Consider the following 21699-nt stretch of genomic DNA (forward strand, 5'->3'; position numbering starts at 1 on the left):
CATCACTGATGGGATGTAAATGTGTCAGGGTTGACCTGGAACATCCTCTTTGTCCTACTCCCATAAAATAATTTGCTCTCATTTTGGGCTCTCAAATGTGACACCAGGATGTTGCAGTGACAAATTGGAATTGATTGGAGCCTTGGCTAAAATGTCTCAGCTTGTGACCCCTGAGCTCAAAAGCATTTTCCATATTAATATTCTGCACCTCGCTGCTCCTACCTGGCGACTAAGGTTTTAGAGCATGAATATAATAGATGGGCATTTCTGTGTCTTCTCAGTTTTCTTTAGTCCGTCCCACCATTGTAGTTAATTGCATTTTTTTTTCAATTACCATTTTTAAATTGTCTCAGATTTAACCCGCCAGATCAATATTAGCAGAAAAAGCCAGATGTGTGAACTCTTCTTCACCTATACGTCAAGTGATAAATACCATAATGCAAGCTAATAATCTGTATAATGATCATTGAGCAATTCACCTACACTATTTTAATCCCCCCCAATAAAGAATAAGCTTTCAATTATATGAGGATGGTGTGATGGTTTAGATTACTTGCAGGACTCAAATTCCTTTTGTTAATATTCTAATTTATGGTAGCCTCCATTCATTCATTCATTGAACTTAATGATGGATATCAACATTATACAGCCTGTGGCCCTGACAGGTGTAGTAGTGGTGGTTTGTAATCCTCTTTATAGGGTCGCCAAATCTCTAGGGCTGGCACTGAACTCCTTCTCTCTGCAGCACCGAGATGTAAACTAGGTAAATTTATCAGCACAAAACACCCTCAGCATGCCTGAGTGAAAGCGGGAGCTTAGCACTGATAGTATGGCTGTATGGTAGCAGTGGGCATTTTAATCCATTTTATTTTTATTTATTTTTATATATCTGGGGGCCTCCTGTGATCTGACTGCAGCCTGACTGAGTTATTCCTGAGCTGCGATAAGGGCTTGGATAAGCATAATGACGTTTGGAGGTGTGAAGTTTTTGCTCCCTTTGAATGGAGATGGTGATTCTCTCCTTACACCTCTGTGCTTATTTAGAGCCCAGACTATGGCCAGGAATTTCAATGGAGGTTCTTATTCACAGGCAGGTTTTTCCCTGTGTGTGTCATTGTGCGAGTACGTGCGCGCTTGTGTGTGACCAGCATTCTCTCCCGGTATTACCACCCGGCAGGTCCAGCTCCCTCCTGATGAGTGTCGAGCAGGCAGTGTGTCAATCCTTGCTGCAGTTGAGGGGTCACACTTTTCATCTGCTTACCCAGTCAGCTGTTTCAGCACCGGCTGTGTACGTATATGTGTGTGCACTGTATACGAGTGCATGTGTCAAGAGGTGGTTGGGGGAATTGGATTGTTTTAAGAAAGGATGGCAATGTTGACTAACATGTCTCAACAACTATTACATTGTCATGATCTTTGGTACATATATCCATAGAGGGTGAACCCTACTGAATATAATAATCCCCTGACTTTTCCTCTAGTGCCAACATGAGGTTGACATGTTCAGCCTTTAGTGAAATACCTCAATAACCACAGGATGGATTGGCATGACGTTTGGAGCACATACCCATAGGTTTCCAGAGGATGAACCCTAAAGGCTTTGGGGATCCCCTCAGTTTTCGTCATCAGGATCATCAATTCTCCTACTTTATCCCACTTCATGTTCAGTAAGCACTGTTACATTGTTGCATGCAAAAGCTAATTGTAGTCAAGTCCATCCTTCATTCTGGACTTGGAATGAGTATAAGGGATTTCGAGACTAGAATAGGACATTGCTAGCCTTATCCTTGAACAGAGAATGATTTTGTTTGAGAGCTACAGGTTTCATTTTTTTAATTGTGTCTCTTTGGAATGCATTGTATTTTTTAAACATTCAGTTGCAGCTTGTAAACCCCAGAGTCACATGGCTTTCATAGAAGAAATAACTTGAAGAAATGAAAGAAGAAAAGAAGGGGGAGAGTCAACCCAAGCAATTTCATAGCTGAAGTGCAAAGAAAACACAATTACTGGGGAAGGAGGGCTGCAGAACAGCTGAGTGATGTGCATGAGTGAGGATGTTTGGCCCGTCTGCAGTGAGGTTGAGGTTGAACCACAGAGGAATGATTACAGCAACTGAAAATATATTGAACGTCCCTTTCATAGCATTGACTGTGAGTCGCCGGGATTTCACAATGATATTATAATTGTCAATTCCACTTTAGAAGCAACATCATGCTAAATGGTGCTCGAGCCATTGTGCAATTTGACTTACTGTCAGGCTGGAAGCATGAAAGTGTTTTTTTACGTCACGCCTTCCGTGGTTTTCAGGATCACTGACGTTTCAAGTGGGTTCAGCACTTGCTCAAATTATGAAAATATGTAATTGCTACAGCACTTAGAGATACATTGCATATAAAGCAGTACAATTGTGCATGTACAGGTGTGTCTGCAGACATGTGTTACAGGGAAGGAAAGCAGTAAGACAGAGAGTAGGGTAAAACACAAACACAACCACAAGAAAGAACATTAAAACAGCAAACTGCTCGTGTTTGAAGGTTTGTGTGTACCTTCTGTCAAAAGAAGTATGAAACATGCAATAAAGGAGACATAGAGACATAGTGAGAAATGTTAGTGTAATTGTATTTAATGGATTTCTATCAATAGATGCAACTGCTCAAATGTTCCCTTAGGCTTGGGTATGAATAGGTCGTTTTGTTTTATTTCAAAATGTGATCCCTCAGGCAATGCATATGTACTGTATGCATATTAATTCCACTGTGCTTCACGCCCATACCATTTAACAATATATTAAAGATGGAATCTCTTAGATGGTCTTAGTTGCACCTTTGGTCAGTTGTCATTCATCCCTGTCAACATTTTGTGTTACATGGCTCTGCAAGTTAATTGGAGTCAGGCGAGGTTTGAAAGGTTGCTGAAAAACACTGTAGCTGCTGACATCGGCTGCCCTCGGCGGATCGTGTTCCTCCGCCTTCTCAGGGAAGGACGCATAAAATCCTCTTCCATCACACACGGAAAATGTCAACTTCTGTCACGACTTATTATAATGCAAGATCTAGTTCTGAATCTCAAATGTATTAGTGTGTTAGCAGGGAGGGGGGGGGGGGGGGGGGGAAACACTGTTGTCCAAATAGTGTATGACTTTTTTGGTATTTTAACAGATTGTTGTACTTTCTGAGAATAAAACATTCCAGCATTTTCAGGCTTTTTCACTAAATTAGACCACAGGTCAAACTAGTTGCATTTTCTGTCTGAATCGCTTTGCTTCGATTCAGCTCATTCAGAGCATCCACTCAGAGTGCATTGAATACCCTGGAGTATTGATTGAATTAGACAAAGAAACCTCATGAGGAGAAAAAAAAGACAGAATGCAATCATATTCCCATTAGTGCCAGACTGGATGAGAGAAGAATGTGCTGGTCTGTTCTTCTAGCCTTCCTTATTCCACATTAATTACTGTTCATTTCACACATTCTGTTCTTTCACTCTCCTCACTTTTCCACGCTCCACGCCAGTTTCAGCCCCTGCTCATCAAGTTGGTTTCCCCTCATAAATCAAAGAGTATTTTCACAGAGTCATTGGAGAAGATTGAGAGAAATACACTGTGTTCCACGAGTGCTTACGTAAGAATAGAGAGAATTGTGCCCTTTTATTCTGCCAATGGCACCTAAAGCTATTGTCTCTGAGCAATTGTCTGAGTGTGTTTTCATCACTGTCACATAGCCTACCCTGTATATTTCACTTTGGCTTCTTCACATACGTGACTCATATTCCAAATGTTTGCAGCAGAACTCTTCAGCTTGTCGGTTTAACCTTGATGGAGAGCTGATGTGCTCGAGGTTTGTCTAGCTGACAGGGTTAAGAAACAGCCTAAATAGGGATAATATAAAAAACTAGATAGGAATATGTAAGCCAGATTTAAAAACATTTAAGGTTAAATTGTTGACACAGTCCAGAAATGGTTTGCGTTTATCAAAGATGAACTTGTTTCATGGTGCAACAGTTACTCCATGTAACTCTGGCAGTTGGATGGCATTAGTTAAAGGGGAGCTCCACCGATCCTCTCATCAAAGTCTGTTTACAGGTCTTGGGGATTACAACTGCATATTCAAAAAAGAAGCCTTTTGTGTCTCCAGAGGGGAGCTGTGTGAAATCTGATAAATCTGAGGGCGTGGAGTTTGAAATAAGTGAGGATAACCGCTGTAACCCGCTCCTCATCTCTGTTTGAGGCTAACAGCTGGAGGCTACATTAGCTGCCAGTAGCTAAATTGGTGCAGGGCTCTTTTAAAGATTTTATTGTAAAGAAATTAACCAATTAGCCTCCAGTAAATGCTAAAATGTCATACTAGCAAGTAGTAGAGTCATACAACAATAGGCTATCTGTTAAAGTTTGATAATATTAGCCACTATAAGCTAAGGCTAAGTATAAGCTAGCAAGACTGTATCTCTGCAGTTTTATTGTTTATGATTAATAACCACACAGAGGCAACACAGCGCTAAGCTGACTACAGTGTGAGTGTTTACACACAAACTTGACCAGTAGTTTTACTCTTTACACTCTTAGCTAATGGATGTATGGCAGGGCTGTTGTTTGAAGATGGAATTCAGTGATATCATTCGTTACTCATTCAATAATGAGAAGTACCATGTCTGATTGTAGGGAGAACGCTGTCAATCATTTATTGTATTGGCTACTTAACTCTTACTGTAAATGCACTCTTATCTTAGAACATATAACATTCCTCTAATTCATTCATTTTATTCAGTTAAGCCCTCAACTCCTGTGTCTCGTTCCTCATGTAAAAATGTATTTAAAATACTTGTTTTTCTAATGTTTGGCTAGAAGGTTTCTAAGTTATTTAGAGTACTTGTTCATTGTTTGCCGGTAGCATGCAGAAAGGCAGAGAAGGACTGGGAATAAACACAAACCCCTAGACATTTGACTCACACCACCACTCAAAAACACACCATACATGCATGCATTCACAAGAGTTAAGTAGTTACAAAGAGCTAGCCTTGTGGTCTTTTTAGTTTTACATGCATGCTACATCTGGCTAAGAATGGCACTGAACCAAACACACTATTTTTCTTCAAAAGCTTCAGTAATAAACAGGCAGTAGCCATTTGTGTTATTGTGAAGGCTGAGGTTTAATTTCATTTTTAGGGACTGAATACCTTTTACGTGACCGTTTTCAAACATCTGTGTGCTGATGGACCATTTTGCTTGTTGTTATGGTAATTTAGAGAGCACTAACCGTCATCTACAACCCCTCCATAGAAACTAGTAGAAGCTAACCCCCTTCAAAATAGATGTAGTGTGTGTCTCTGTGTCTCTGTGTGTGTTTTTCTGGGTTTACCTTCATTATCATCGCCATGAGGCTTTCCATCTTGGGAATGAAACATCTGCTGTTTGGGCCTTTTGTTCAACTGACAATTATCCACGCAAAGATGTTGTGTACAAACATTTTTCATACTAATCCTCTTCCCAATCATCATGCATTTATCATTCCACAGAGTCTATCGGTGCATTTTGATGCCAAAAAACGTCAGTGATATAGTGCATGCGTGATTTTTTTCCAAGTTAACTGTTTGGCACGCTTCCTCATCTTAAACAGTTCTAACGCTTCCTGTGACATTTTTTCTTTACGGTAAACAAAAACTATGATTTGCAGCAGCTTAATAACCGAGAGCTCCATAACTGTAAACTAAAACGGGCATATGCAAAGAAGGACAGACCTGCAATTACATCATTAGTTTGTGTGACTCAAGGAATGAGAAGAAACAATGTTTTATCTGCAATGTTTACCATTTTCATTTCATTGTTTGCAAGCAGATGCCACAAGTGTTTTCAGGGGATAATATGTTGCAAGACAGAAACAGTTTCAAAGTATTTTATTGCAGCGGTGTATTTTTGAACACAGTCTATTTTGCTGTTCGAGATGTGCTAAACATTCCCCAACAGATTACACAGAAATATTAACAACTAATCTTTTTTCTACTTTCAAAAGTAAGAAGAAAACTGTTGCTTGAACCTACGAAGATAATTACTTTTCTTTCGTCAATTCCTCTCGACTTTGAGAAGAGTGTGACTTTTCTAAATGAACCCTGCTTAGGCCCAACACAGCGGGGTAGCGCCGGGCAGACGCTCTTTGAAGAGGTTTTTACTTAACAGCTTGCGTCAGTGTGTTGCCCACAGCAAGGAGGGTTAGTAACAGAAAACCTGAGCTAACCTATTCTAGTGTATTCCATCAATTAAATACTCTGGGGAATAGTGGATTACTCTTTGGAATACTTAAAAGGTAAAAGCGGGAAACTCATAAGTCTGTTTAAGTGTGTGTGAGGTGGTTGTCGGCCCTCTGGTATGACTTACTAGGACACTTTGTGGAACGGAGCCGTCGCAAATGTTATTAGTTACACCTGTGCTCATACTGCTACAACAAGTTAATCTGTGTTGTACTGTGAAAAAGGGACAATAGGCGAGGTTTTCCAGCGATGATGTGTTCATACAATAAGTGGAAAGACCAGAACTAGCGATGGCAATTAGTGAGGAAGATGCGTTCTGGATGCTGGATGATAAAAGGCTGACGCAAAACTGGATTGCTCGGATTAAAAGTGGAAAATACCAATAATGTATGAACCCTAACCCTAACCCTAACCCTATTTTAAGATTAGTTAAAACTGACGCTAAACTGAATTGCTGGCCTAAATGTAAATATTGCCCGTAATGTAGCCAATGAAAGATTTGGAGTATGAATAAGAAATAAGTATGAAAAATGCTTGAAAAAGTGTGAAAATGTCTAAATTCTGTGTGTGTGTGTGTGTGTGTGTGTGTGTGTGTGTGTGTGTGTGTGTGTGTGTGTGTGTGTGTGTCAAACTGCACCAATTAGTCCATCTCAATCAGCTGTCGGTCTCCAGCTGCAATCAAAGGTTGCCATGATGATGGTAAACGCTGACTTCTGGGTTGGACAGTTCATTTTATAGAAATTAAGCTAAGGGGCGCACCTCTCAAACCTCGGCCTGTCGCTCCAAAACCATACAATCGTTAAAAACGAAAGTATTATCATTCAGGAGAAAGACGTGTTAGTGTGGATTTTATAACTGGCACTGTCTACCTCCAGACATGTCTGGTCTCAGTTTCCATGCAGGTCAATGCAGCGCTGTAACCAAATGTGTATTGTCTGGTTGAAACACATTTTCCTATATGAAGCTAAAAGTGTCTGCAGGAGGGTTTACCGACATTTAGATAAGCTGTGTGGCGGCAGGTGCGGCCATCACAGAGAGCAAGTTTAAGATATTTTTTAGGATGGTTTTATAGCTCCTGTGATGTCACACTCTCTGGCTGTGAACGTTATATCCCACACACACACACACACACACACACTAACGTAAAAAATCTGAGATCATTTTTTTACTAAGCTTCAAAGAACCTTGAATATTTGAAAAGTTTTAATGGGATTAAAAAGTTGAATAATACACAGAATGTATGAAAGATGTGGAACTGAAGTATAGGAGTTCAAAATATATGAAAAGGTGTGAGAAAAACATTCTGAACATTCAGTCCATTTATTTGAACACAGATCTTTTTCGGAAAACATGTAATATTTCTAAAAGTATAAAAGGTATGATAAAGGTAATAGCATAAATGTCCTAATCAAGCCGAACATTTTGATGTTTAAATGACATTTTCTATGTTGAAAGGAGCTGCGTGTCAAGGAAAAATGACAGGCAGAACAAAGGCTGGAGAGCTCGAGTACATTCACTGGTGGACAGTAGAGAACGGCCCTGGGGGAGTGGGGACGTGGCTGAAAGGGACAGAGAGGCAGAATGAGAAAGAATAAACACTCAGGCACACATTGTGACGGCCATATTCCAATGAGTCAGCCCCTGTGTTTACTATCATTGAGATTGACAGGACAATGAGTCAACAGGCTCAACATACGGTGACTTATATGAAACATTTGAGTAAAAAACTGTCAGTATGAGTGTAACCCAGCACGACTATAACGCCACATTGCTGGATGATGTTGTTATTTTAATGTAATTTGAACAATGAAATCTGAGGCCGTTATCACATTATTATAACAGATCATTTCAAACCTTGCACACCTAAAACTATCATTGGATACATTACTATCCTTACTTTATTTTAAAGATGCCTCAGGTAAATGGTGGCTCATCTCTCTGCATTTTCACCTCCACTCTCCCCTGAGAGTGTCAGAGCTGAAAGCTTTATCAAATCCTGATGGGTCTTATAATGTGATTTCTCACAAGGTAAAAGCTTATAATGTTTCCTCCTAGTTGCTGAGGTCAGTTTAACACAATAGGGTTTTTCATTTGTACCCTTTACAGTTTGGTCTCAGGAAGAGCATGTGAAACTGCATTATGGAGCCATGTTGAATGGTTTTTAATGCAAAGGCATTGACTTTGGGTCTTTCTCTGTATTTCAAATGCTGTCTAATGCTTTAAAAGGCTCTCTAAAAGGTATGTTGATATAGAGACCATCTAAATTATAATTAAAAAATATTTAACACACATTTATGCTGCACCTGACATTTACTGGCTTGGATTTCTTTCCTTTTTATTTATATTTTATTATTTTTTATAAGCTTTTTCCCTCTTAAAATTATAATAATATGTATATATTTATATATGTATATATATATAAATTCTCAATTACATTTTATTAGACATTAAGTATAAATATACAAATAAAACATCCAAACATTTATCAGAATAAATGCTTTCAAATCCATACTGTAAATCTGACTGAGCTAAATTTACGATGTGATGCTCCCGACATATTTTAGTTTCCATTGTGTTGTTTTCTATCATCCGCCCCGGGTATAAGCCTGTGACCGTGATTGCTGACAGTGATGGATTGACATGGACAGATAAAACACCGGCTGTCAGACAGTCTCTGTCCTCGGCAGAAAAGCATCAACACTGTTCTTCCTTTCTGCCTCAGTTGATTCCACAGGTTAGAAAGAATCAAACCTCTAATTGACTTCAGTTGGTGCAGGGACATGTTCAGACTATGTATGATCATCAGAAGGCAGACAAAGCTCTGACACACAGAGGCCTGCAGTGCAGTAAAATTATTTGGATGGGGATCAGAAAAAGGTAATTATTGGCCCCCATGTTGTTGGCTAACAGCTGGCCAGCTGTGACTGACTGTTCAAAGAGAATCATGCACTCGATTTACCTCTGAAACTTTCTGTGTGCCAAAGTGTTGTTATGAAATATAGACTGGACTAGTGTGGGCTGGGCACAAAGAGTTGTCTACAGATAGGAAGCAATTAGAATTGTATCGTATGACAAGATGTGCAGTTATCTAGAAATAAAGCACAAAAGTTTGAGCGTTATTTGAACTTTCTTTATCACTTTAATAGGAGGAGCATAATATAATAATGTTGATAATGAAATCATTTGGGAAATAACTATGGGCAGAAACGTATGCTGGCGCATATGAAAATTAGCATATATGAACGTATACAGAGCCTATTGATAGCGTATCACGTACTTATACAAAGCGAATGGCCCAACGTATTCGATGAATGCCCAACAGATGCATAGCGTATTCCTTCGCCGTATGGCGGAAACGTTTGCCGGTGTATACAGAATATCGGCTATACGCTGGAGTACGTTGTTGAACGTTGTTGAGGCTGTGAAACGTTTTTGAACATGCTCAAAAAACGTTTTATCATCTTGTGAGGAGAAGCACAACATGTGTTAGTTGTGAAGATCAATAAAGAGTGGACAACCAAAGGTAATCAAATTTACCTACATGCACCTCTAAGCTTCATTATTTAACATGTATGTTTCCTCCTACTTTCAGTCTTTATGCTAAGCTATGCTAAGCTAAGCTAACTGCTGGCTGTAGCTTCATATTTACTTTACAAACATAAGAGCAGTATCGATATAGTCATCTCACTCTCAGCAAATGTTACAAAATAATTCCTTGAAAACGTCTTATTTTTCAGGTTTCAGTAATGACAGGTGTATATGTTAATATATATATATATCATATATCTTATATCATTTGTTAATGTTTCTCTCATGGTAGCCTATGAGCTTTATGACTCAATTTGACTCGACAGTGTCCGCAGTGAAGTATAACATGTCGGCCAGTGAGACAACAAAATCAGAATCTCCCACAGTGAAAATAACAATACATAGCTTCAAGGCTTCTGTAGATATTTGAGATGCCTGCCAAGCGGCAAAACAATATGGCAGGACACTCGGCTAAGCACCAAAATGACAGTGAGCCTTGCAAACAGCCAAACATTGCTATATACAGTAGCTTCTAGACAGCTTAAAGAATGCTAAGCAATAAGCATTGTCTGCCAGGAGGCAAAGCTGCTGTGCAAGTGGCAGGCAGACAAGTAGCTGACTGTTGATCCTTTTAGGCAGCAAAGTGGCTTGACATTTGCTGCCCAGTTCACTGCCCCAGCATGCTTTGCAGCCTGGAAATGTTGTGAAGATGATCTGGTATTCTTTAAGCTGAGCAGAAGCTGTCTGCTGTTACACAGGTCTCTTTACGATTGCAACAGTGGCTGTAGCTACAATAACTTTATATAACTTGTTGTTTTGGATGTGTATTTGTACTATTAAAAATTATTTGTAATATCACTCAGATATAATTAACTTAGTTCTTTCTCACTGATATGCTCATGTTGACTGACGTTTTTTAATTAATGTGTTAAAACATTAAGCCGGGGTATTGGCCTTGAATTGTTAATGAATTTGTTCATCATTTTTAAAATACACATAAATGTATTCACAAGTCCATTAATAATAGTTGTGATTTAACAGCTTTTGATATATCTAAGTAAATAATTTGGCAACAAAAGTACAAGCTACATCATTATTTTAATAACACATTGTTACTGCATATACATCAGATAATAAATCATGCATGATGCAATATATAAGGTTTAATTGGCTGTGCATGGGAAGACCTTTCTCTTTCCCAGGATTTTAAATAAAACAACTTTAACCTGCTTTAACTTTAACCTGTTGCATCACTTCATTGTGTTTAAGTTGCAGGTGTCCATTAGAATGTGTTATGAGTGGCACAGAGAGCTGTCTGAGGTAAACTCACAGAAGCTGTGTTCTCTTCGCTGTCGCAACTTTTTACTGCACACTGCCCCTATTTTTTATATATTTCACAGGCACACAATTTCACAATTATTTTATCTAATTAAAATCAATTTATTCATTCCCCAAGAGGCGAATAAAAAGTAGATATACGGGTAGTAATAAATAAATGAAAAGTAAATGTATTGCACATGTTCACCAGCTAGTCTCTGACTACAGTGTATGTTTTTTTAGAGCGCTTACTATAACGAACGTTGGATGGCTGTGTGATCCACACCCAACACTTCCGACATCAACTTAAAAACTATTATAGCAAAATAACAATGATAACCTATTTGTTATATTATATATTATAGTTATTACTTTAATGGTAATTTTAGCTGATAATACTAATAATAAGTAATACTAATAAATAATAATAAATAAATAATAATAATAATAACAAATAATAATAATAAATAATAATAATAATAATAAGTGTGAAGCGGTTGGGATGAAGATCAGCACCTCAAAATCTGAGGCCATGGCTCTCAGCAGGAAACCAGTGGATTGCCTACTCCGGGTAGGGAATGAGCCATTACCCCAAGTGAAGGAGTTCAAGTACCTTGGGGTCTTGTTCGCGAGTGAGGGGACGATGGAGCGAGAGATTGGCCGGAGGATCGGAGCAGCGGGGGCGGTACTACAGTCTACAGTCAATCGCCTGGGAACGCCTCGGGATCCCCCAGTCGAAGCTGGAGGATGTGGTCCGGAGAAGGAAAGATTGGGGTTCCTTACTGGAGCTGCTGCCCCCACGACCCGACACCGGATAAGCGGTAGACAATGGATGGATGGATAATAATAATAATAATAACAATAATAAAAAATAATAATAATAATAATAATTAATAATTAATAATAATACTTAATAATTAATAATAATAAGGAATAATAATAAGGAATACTTATAATAATAATAATAATAATAATAATAATAATACATAATACATAATACATAATCATAATCATAATAATATAATACCGAGTGATATCGTGATATTTTCCGAGATATCGTACCATGAAAATCTCCTACCATCACAACCTTAATCTGTACCTGTACTGTAGCTACATTCACACCTGCATATAGAATATGTTGTTGGAGCTCTTAAATGATATATCACAAGATACATAACCACTGTCCTACTCACAACAGAGATAATGTGCACTCTCATTACAGTACATCACCTTTTCCAGCCTTTGCTTGTTTATAATTGACCCTTGTGGACAAGAGAGGGGCATTTCCATATATCTCTAAAATTCCATTAGTTTAACTACACCTTATACAGACATGGCTGATTGGTGATATTACCAGAAACCTGTATATTTTAGATTCTGAGTGCCACACTAATATGACAGTAGGAATACTGATTAGCTCGATTCAGGGATGTAAGCTTGACATTGATGTTATGCTAATGCATGCCACTCTGCTGACTGTGTCCACATACACTGAGCAACTTCTAGCAGCTTCTAGCGTTAGCCGTGAATTTTCATACGATCCACCGATAATGGAAAATAATTGAATTCAGAAGAAGCGTTGGAGGACACCATGCATAATCATGTCAATGTAAATATTAAACTTATACCTATTCATCTTTGTCTCTTATTGTTTGTCTCTTCTAAGTCATCCACATAAGCATGCAGTGGTCCCCCTGAAACACATTACACGTTGTTTTACATTATAAGATCTTTGATTATGTACACATAATGCAACATTATGCATCCAGCTCAGGGATATTAAATATAAAATCAGCATGTGGGTTTAATTTTTTAAAGTGCAAAGACAAGTGGATGGTAGTGAAACGTCAATATCGGAGAGACAAACAATTGTAATCAGTGAGCCTCACCGGGGTAACCAGAGTGAGCATCACTGATTTTTATTTAAAAAATCAATATATCTTGCACACATGAGGCTCCACCTAAACAAACTCAGCATTTTAATAGAAGTGACAGCCTGCTAGTTGGGAAATGTGGTGTCTCATATGTCCTGATGGTTGGCGTGTTTACTTTCTGCTGTATATTCTCGTAACTTGCACAAATCTTTAATCATATTTGAATCCACATATGGGTTTTTCATAAAATTATAATGAAATATCATCCTTCCTACTGCAGGTATTTAGTGTTTCAGTACACACAAATTCTACCAGGGGGATATCATTTTGCTTTGGTAGCTGAAAATCTCAAGTATTAATTTTAGGAAAATATTAATATGCCCCTTATACCTTCGTTGCTCAGCAAGTTGAGTCTAGAACACAAAATAAACAAAAATAAAGGCAGCAACCTCATGAGAGAAGATATTGTGAAAATAGTGGTCAAGGAAAATGTGAGATAAATAGCTTGATCTGTAAATAAATTAGTGTTTTAATAACTATGTTAATTGCGGTTATCGTCGAGGTTGTTTTTATGCATTTTGCCAAAACAGCAAGTCAGCCTGATTTAACTAACCCGCTAAGATAAACCATCAAAGTTCTGTCCTCTGGCCATTCCCATCGCACTAATACACTGAACAAAGCACAAGAAGGGAACGTCTTAATTGCGGTGTACTCTGAGATAATGTTGACACTTGCTTGAACAAATGCAATCACACACACACACACACACACACACACACACACACACACACACACACACACACACACACACTCACATACACGCACACACACACGCAATGGTGAATGTTTGAATGTTATAGCAAGGTGAAAATATCTTTGAGTAAACACCTCTGTGCTTTATTCCTGCTTCATTCTTAGATTAGCTACTGACAAGGTAATTTGATAACTGAAGGTTCAACACTTTAATTATGTTTAATTAAACAAATTAGTAGTATGCACAGGCTCGACCTTCATCACACCAACCCCAATATCTTCAGATAACTATGATGTATAATGTTAATGGCCAGATTATTTACTGTTGGACCCTTATTGCCCTGTATAGCTCTAAATGCTGTTAGAGAGGAATGAGTTTGTTTATAGTAAAACCTCACACAGTATTGCTCTAAAAAGCTGCTTGAGCACGGCATAGATCAGTATCCATGGTTAATGGATGTTTTGTACTTATGCTGGAGAGTCTTGAGAGTTTACCTGTTTGCTTATAAATTCCTCTGCAGTGTGGAGTATCTTCCACAGTTGTGAGTGTGATTTGTGAAGTGCTAATGAAGAGGGATCGGTTTGGGAAAGGACCTTCGTCATCTCATATCCCTCAGGATGAAGTCCTTTGCTTGATGAATGTACACAATTACGAAAAGGAATACTTATATTGTATTTGGGTATCATTTTAAACAAAACTTGAAAAATAACCAGCTTTTAGAGTCGATTTAAAACTTTATCAATTTTTGTTCACTTTGTGGTTTCTAGAGTCTCCAAAAGTTCAATGGGAGCCAGAGCTTTCAGCTAAGCTCCTCTGCTGTGGCTCCAGCTCCCAGTTTATGTTTGGGAGGCAGACACCCTCTAAAGACCTTCCTTTGTGATAAAGCTTATAGCTAGGGCTGGCTCAGGCTTGTATTATCAATGCTATAATTGTTAGCGGCCATGTTGTAATTCTATAGCACATCTGTCCGTCCTGGGAGACGGATCCCTCCTCAGTTTCTCTCCCTGAAGTATCTTACATGTCTAACCCCATTAATAGTATTTTTGGGAGGGTGTGTTATGCTGTATGGATGTAAAGCCCCCTGAGGCACATTTGTAATATGTGATATTGGACTATAAAAATAGAATTTGGTTGATTTATTTAATATTTTTGCTGCGCTGTAGAGAGAGAAATGCTGAAAGTAAGTCAGAGCAGGAGTTCAGTGGCCACACAAACTGTGAGGAAGAGATGGGTGGAAATGTGTTCAGGAGTGGCAGGCAGTCCAAAGGGAGGGATCGTAGGGAGACCCCTAAAAGCTGATGCACAGCTGACTCACATTAGGTGTCAGACCACAGAGCCTACCTCAAGATTATCTTATAATAAGTGCATCATGGGAAAACAAAGAGACACTTTAAAGAAACTGGCAAGGACCTTTCAGATCCGACATGTGCTTCTCTGCCAGGCCCTGGCAGAGTGCCTGGGAACCCTAATTCTGGTGGTGAGTAAAGAGCATTTTGCATCCCTCCTGCAGGGTGCTGAGTGGATCATTTTTAAAGAAGAATAATTAACTAAATTGTTAGACATGTTCTCAGTGTGAAGTAGTTATTAACTCAATTGTCTGCTGCCATTCAAATACATTCAATTGAATGGGAATGTAAACTGTACTATTGTACTATGTAGGACAAGGGGGACATTAAATGTACGATTGGTAACACCTAAAAAAGAATCTGGAATATCTGCATGGTTAACATAACAGTTTGCAAGCCTCATATTTTGATCCTTTTTCCATTCATTTCGGCTATTTGTCACTTAAATAGTGCAATAACTTTAATCGTTGCATCACACCTGAACATACAGGGTGAGCTACTTTGAATAGTTTTTGGTAGACTATGTCCATGAATGAAAAACACCACAAATGACCTACTTATTCCAAACAATTATATATTTATAGAATACTGCATGTTGTTTAACGTATAGAGATCTAATAAAATAGAAATTAAAGCATTACTACTGAATGTGTCTAACGAGGTACTTGTGTGATCAATGAATCCAACCAACAGTTAAAGATGGAAGATGGTGAGCAAAGCACATCATGAGAAATGATTGACAGGATTGCAAGATTTTCTCTCTAAGAACATTTTCTGAAGCTTTCCACCAGTTTCTCAGTTCAGCGTGAGGAAAAAGAAAAAGATCTTTTGAAAATGCCCCAAGGCATTCTGCCTCGTCCTCGTCCAACATGTGTGTGTAGAGAAAGAGGTGAGGGTGCTATCGTGTCTGTTTAGCTGTTTCATGAAAAAATAGTTCTTACTTTGTTTTCTTTTGTTAGGTTCTCCAGGTTTGTTCTGTAAGACGGATTTGACGTTCAAATGCAACTTTCTTAGATATCGATGAAGCAAAGAAGGAGTGAATAATTTAAACTATTCACATGGAAGCCACAAGCTTCAAATTAAAGTTTTTAGCCGGTGCAAAACAACCTGGAATCCCTGTGCTTCTCATGGTAACCCGCAGACAACACAAATATGAAACACCAGGCCATTTGTTATTCTGCTGCCCAGCTGTGACTGGTAGTCTGCTCCCCTCTGTGGTGAGAGCAGGGCCTCCGTGGAGGAAGGCTCTGCAGGTGGACTCAGATTGTTGTCGGCATCAATGGTCCCACTCAAAGCCTGACCATAACATACACATGACCTCTGAGGTCGGAGAGACACACCCTGGATACGACAAAAAAGCAAGTCCTAGCTAGACACCTGACTCGAGGTCGGGCCACAGTGGAGCTTTATTATTCTCTTTGAAGTTTTTCTACTACCGTCGGTCTAGAAAATTAATTTTGTCAACTTCAGCGCATATCTCTGAGTGTGCTGAGGGAAATGTCAAAAGAGGCTTACGATGTGTCAGTAAATGATTCCAGATTTATCTTTCTGAAGTGTGACCCCCTCCTCTCTCCAGATGTTTGGTTGCGGTGCAGTAGCACAGATGGTGCTAAGCGGAGGCTCCCATGGCACGTTCCTCACAGTCAACTTTGCTTTTGGTTTTGCTGCAACATTGGGAATCCTTGTGAGCGGACAGATCTCAGGTGAGGAGACTGTATTTCGAGGTTAGGGTTTCCGTTCATTGTCTTAGTGATGCCAACCCCTGCTTAACAGCTCATAAAACAGTGTTTCATCACCCTGATACTTCATGACTTATGAATGTGACATGAGTCAGAGGTCCCCTACACAAACACATTTGTATTTACTTTTTACGCAGCATTACTCTTCCCAAATCCTAGATAAATTTATTTGGATTTATCTTATTGGAGTCTTTGTCAGTTAACAACTTTTTGGCACACAAAATAAATATAACATAGCCCATAATAACATATAAAACATGAACTAGTTCCTTATTTGGTGTAATAACAATGCATTGTGTTCAATTCTGTATTTTTTCTCCTTCATTAAATGTGAAATCTCAGTTTCTCAAGAACTACCACTTCAGTGCCTTCCTATATATTTTTAATGAGGTCAGAAGAAAATAAAAACATGGCTAAAGAGGTTTGCACTATTATTATTATAGTAATAATTATAATTAGTATTATATATTCCTACACACAGCAGCAAAACATAAGGGTTCATTTAGTAAAAGGGAGGAAAACTTTATTATAATCAATAAAATCACACTTAGTTGAGCTACAGTGATTTGCATCACTGTCATGAAGTACCCGTCATTCAAAGAGTGTTTCCACAAGAATCAGCTTTTATCTCTAACTTTCATCAGCTTAGCAGGGAGTCATTATTATTGATGGCTTGACAGACACTGAATATCAGCAAAGGGTAAACTGGCAGTTATGTGAAGTGCAGTATTTACCACACTGATGTGTTTGCCAGACGAATGATGACAGCCACAGACAGCAGGGGAAGCAGAACAGGAAGTAGTGGACAGAAGAATGCAGAGTTTAAAAGAGACACACACACAGAAGCAGGGGCACTTACCACTGAACTTGAACACTATGTGGTCTGTAATTGAAAGAAAAGTGAGTCAATCCTCAATCCCAGTATCCTCTGTCAAAAGCAGCAACAGTACAAAGGGTTATGCAGTTCACTCATGCTCAATTCTTCAATGCTTTTATAATGAGGCTGTCCCCCTCTAACACACACTGCAGCTGAGAAAATAAGCTCTTATAATTAGATAGCTCCTACCCCGACATGATTAAGGTGTGCGAGGCACCCACATACCGTCAAGACACTTATTCCCCCTTCAAGGTTAGAAAAAGGAATACTTCTGAATCTTTTCATCCCTCCAATTTAATAACAAGACTTTACTGAGGCCGTAATTATTGAATATACTGTAAGCTTACAGATACAGTAAGAAATACAGTGAAACAGTTGTTGTTTTTCTGCGGTGAATAACATATGCATGAAAATACAATAACATTTCTATATTTTTCTCATCTTCAGGTGGTCATCTGAACCCAGCGGTGACCTTCTCCCTGTGTTTACTTGGGAGGGAGCCTTGGAGGAAGTTCCCGCTGTTCTTTTTCTATCAGACTGTCGGGGCCTTTTTGGGTGCAGCGGTCGTATTCGGCATGTATTTTGGTACGTTGAACTGAAGAGGAATAATCTAAAAACAGGCCACACACCTATAATCCTTAGACAAATCAAGAGTGTTGTAGTCTACTCAGTGGTAGATGTACAGGTCGTAGGAGGGGACACGAGACGGATGGACCTCAAGGACCAGAACAATTTTAAACCTTCGATTTCCTTCAGTATACAGCAGCTTGGCGGTGACAATTATAAATGTACAAGCTGTTATAGCTACCTGTCTGACAGTTCCAACAAAGCCAAATGGTTGTGTTTCTCCAAAGGAACACATTAATGAACAAATGAGTGTCTAGACTTGCACCTTTTTTGCAGCTCTTTACAAAAAGCAAACCATTTTGTAGCTTTCTTCTACTAAATCCCTCACGCAAGGGATCAATCACCACACTTTACCTAGTTTGGATTGCATGCTATTGTGGTTATAACTTTGTTAAGGTCAAAACTGTAAAAGCAGAGACTTAAGACGCCAACTATCGGCAGGGGTGTCCCTGTTCTGGGTCTGACTTTTGTTGCGTCTCTCTCTCCTTCGTTTCTTGTCATCTTACTTCTCGTACCTTCTAATAAAGGCATAAAATAATCATTTAAAAAACATAAATGTGACCTTAGATAAAACGTCATTAGGATACAGTGTCTGGAAACAAAACATTGGAGAAACTCAATGTGATTTATACGTTCTTCCACCAGATGCATTATGGGACTTTAGCCAGGGGGAGCTGATCGTGGTGGGGAAGAACGCCACAGCTGGGATTTTTGCCACATATCCATCCAAACATCTCACCCTGGTTAATGGATTCTTTGATCAGGTAACAGTAACTTCTTCTTAAGTGTATCACCTGCTCTCACCTGCTGACAATGATTGATCAATCTAAAGCAGCGTTCTCCGTCTCCCAGGCTCCAGTTAAAGTACTGTACTGTATGTCATTTTCCATCAATGTCTAGTGTCTGTTGTTACAACCGCCTCAAATCACCCACTTGGAAAGTTTAAGTAAAAAAGAACGCAATCACAGACTTAAGTAGGTAGTTGAGGTCACAGTGACGCACGTCTGGTGGAGCTGAATAGACTGCAGCGTCAAATAAAAGTTTATCAACAGAAAATTGAAAGCAATAGCTGAGTCACATCCATTGTAGACATTGTATTGTCGACATCGCAGGGTGTAGGACCTGCATGGCTCCACTGCTGGAGCCCCAAATTCATATCGCTTAGAAGCAATACATAGAATGTGTCACCACAGTGATAGCCTAATAGCCAATCGCCTCTCCTCGGCTCCTCTTTAACCTTTTAAAAGTAGCAGACAGTGTAATGAGCGGGACAGTGTCACTATTCATTTGATCTGATTGTCTAAACTTGGAATCTGTGTGGAACAGCTTGTAAGTGTGTGGAAAAGGTGAATCAATTATATCCCGCCCTGTCAGAAGATTAAAAAGATTAATGAAGGTCCCCTGTGAGTAAAAAGTCTGGACACTGCAAATGCAACGCACAGTAATCCTGCTGATGATGGCTGCATGTATTTGTGTGTATGTATGGTTGAAAAGAGCTTACACTCCGAAGGTGTGAGGCGATTCTTTTGCTAGATTGTCTGAGCAGACGGAAATACAAGTAAACATAATCTATTGACAACATGCAAGGATCTTTTGCCCGCACGATTGCATGTAGTTTGTGTGCAAACCAAACAGCTGTTTGCTTGGCATGCATAACAATCATCAGCAAATTATCATCCAGGTTTATAATGTTAGCCTTAATGGCAATGTGCGCTTACTAAATATCTTTTTATTGCTTCTGTTGACTGTTGTTTTTCTCAAGACTCCTGTCGACACAGAGACAGCTCTTCTTCTGTGCTGGTGCCAGCAAAGCAATCTCACCAGAGCTGCATGGCACCTGCTGGCCAGCGCTGCTGCTGCAGCACTCACATAGATCCTGACACTTCACAGCATGTGGAGTAATCTATACCACTGTGCACACATATTGTGAAACTTTTCTTAAGTCCAGACATGTAGCGATGCAACCATGCGAATTGAAGGAAACCCCCTATGTTCACCTGAGTTCTCCTTATTCATTGATGTCAGAATACATCAGTGGAAGTGTTTTCTGATGAAAACGTTGACACGATTTCACAAGAGAGGTTTTCTGTTTGACAGCTTGTCAATGTCTTCAGATTGTTCATGCATCACCGGGACTGTTTTGTCTTATTAATAAAAAAACAAGCATGAATATATCATTCCCCCTTTACTGTTCCTCAGATTATTGGAACAGCCGCGCTGATCGTGTGTATCCTGGCCATAGTTGATCCACACAACCGTCCAGTGGCGAGAGGTCTGGAGCCCTTCACCGTAGGCTGTGTGGTGTTGGTCATCGGCCTGTCAATGGGATTCAACTCTGGCTATGCTGTCAACCCAGCCAGGGACCTGGGGCCGCGCGTCTTCACGGCTCTCGCAGGCTGGGGCAGAGAGGTCTTCACGTGAGTACAGAACTTCACCACAACTGACATCGCCAATAGGTGGCTCCGGAAATATAATGAAGATGAGTGAGTTTATCACTTGCCACCATTTTGCTGTGCTGGAGAGTAACTAAGTATATTAAAGCACTGTACTTCAGTACAACTCTGAGGTACTTGCACTCGTACTTGTACTGTATTTGATAACTTTAGTTACTTTGGGGATTCAGACTCAAATTCTAAATAGGATAAATTAGGGAGGGACATAGCAACCACCGAGGCTGAATGTGATAGGACGAGACACCTGTCAATCAAGCAAACATATACCAAAACACACTTCTCACACTATTGTATTGTAGTATTCCTTGACGAGTAAACCGAACTTCATGCGTTAAATCGAGTGTCCCTTTTTACATTAACATTTGAATGTTTCAATACTGACGTTGAAGGTTAACAGAATAAAATATATATAAGGACATCATGTATTACAGTTCTGTTTTCATATATTCTCTTGCAGAGCAAACACCTACTGGTTCGTTGTGCCCATCTGTGCGCCCTTCTTGGGTGCAGTGGTGGGTGTGCTGATTTACCAGCTCATGATTGGATACCATTTAGAAGGAGAAGTGCAAGAAAAGCAGAGGGAGGAGGAGGAGGACGAGGAGGAGGAGGAGGAAAGGTTCAAACGTTCCAATATGACAACCAACGAAGATGCATGAGCATTGCTCATTTATTTTTACAATCATGTCGCCCCAGATGACATTCGTTCCTAACAATTATATGTTTTTGTGATTAGGAAAACTCTTTTGTTTACACATATCTCTTTAACTAACATTAGCCTTTGGAAAGCCATCAATTAATAATCAAGAAGACATCTTCTCTTCTGACATCTCATCATAGACAGGCACATGCTTTCTGAAATTATTTCCACATAACTCTTTCATTTCAGCTTGAAGCACTTCATGCTGCATGTCTGACAAAACAAATATATCAGCTCACAGAAGAAA

At 39.3% G+C, this 21699-nt stretch overlaps 1 protein-coding gene across 1 annotated transcript; it reads left to right on the forward strand.

Annotated features, from left to right (window-relative positions):
- Nucleotides 1–15082: 15082 nt before the first annotated feature.
- Nucleotides 15083–21411, forward strand: LOC115016632 (aquaporin-3-like). The gene is made up of 6 exons (XM_029444537.1): nucleotides 15083–15190; nucleotides 16636–16762; nucleotides 18123–18260; nucleotides 18948–19066; nucleotides 20502–20719; nucleotides 21213–21411. The coding sequence occupies exons 1-6, from the start codon at nucleotides 15083–15085 to the stop codon at nucleotides 21409–21411; spliced, it is 909 nt and encodes a 302-aa protein (XP_029300397.1).
- The last annotated feature ends 288 nt before the right edge of the window (nucleotides 21412–21699 follow it).

This window comes from Cottoperca gobio, chromosome 12, assembly GCF_900634415.1.
Source record: "Cottoperca gobio chromosome 12, fCotGob3.1, whole genome shotgun sequence".
NCBI classification, from domain to species: domain Eukaryota; kingdom Metazoa; phylum Chordata; class Actinopteri; order Perciformes; family Bovichtidae; genus Cottoperca; species Cottoperca gobio.

Excerpts from the sequence above, each read along its gene's own strand:
- LOC115016632 (XM_029444537.1), top strand. The coding sequence starts at position 15,083 with ATGGGAAAACAAAGAGACACTTTAAAGAAACTGGCAAGGACCTTTCAG. Across the intron at positions 16,763-18,122 it reads TGTGAGCGGACAGATCTCAG|GTGGTCATCTGAACCCAGCG; the intron begins GTGAGGAGACTG and ends TCTCATCTTCAG. Across the intron at positions 20,720-21,212 it reads TGGGGCAGAGAGGTCTTCAC|AGCAAACACCTACTGGTTCG; the intron begins GTGAGTACAGAA and ends ATTCTCTTGCAG.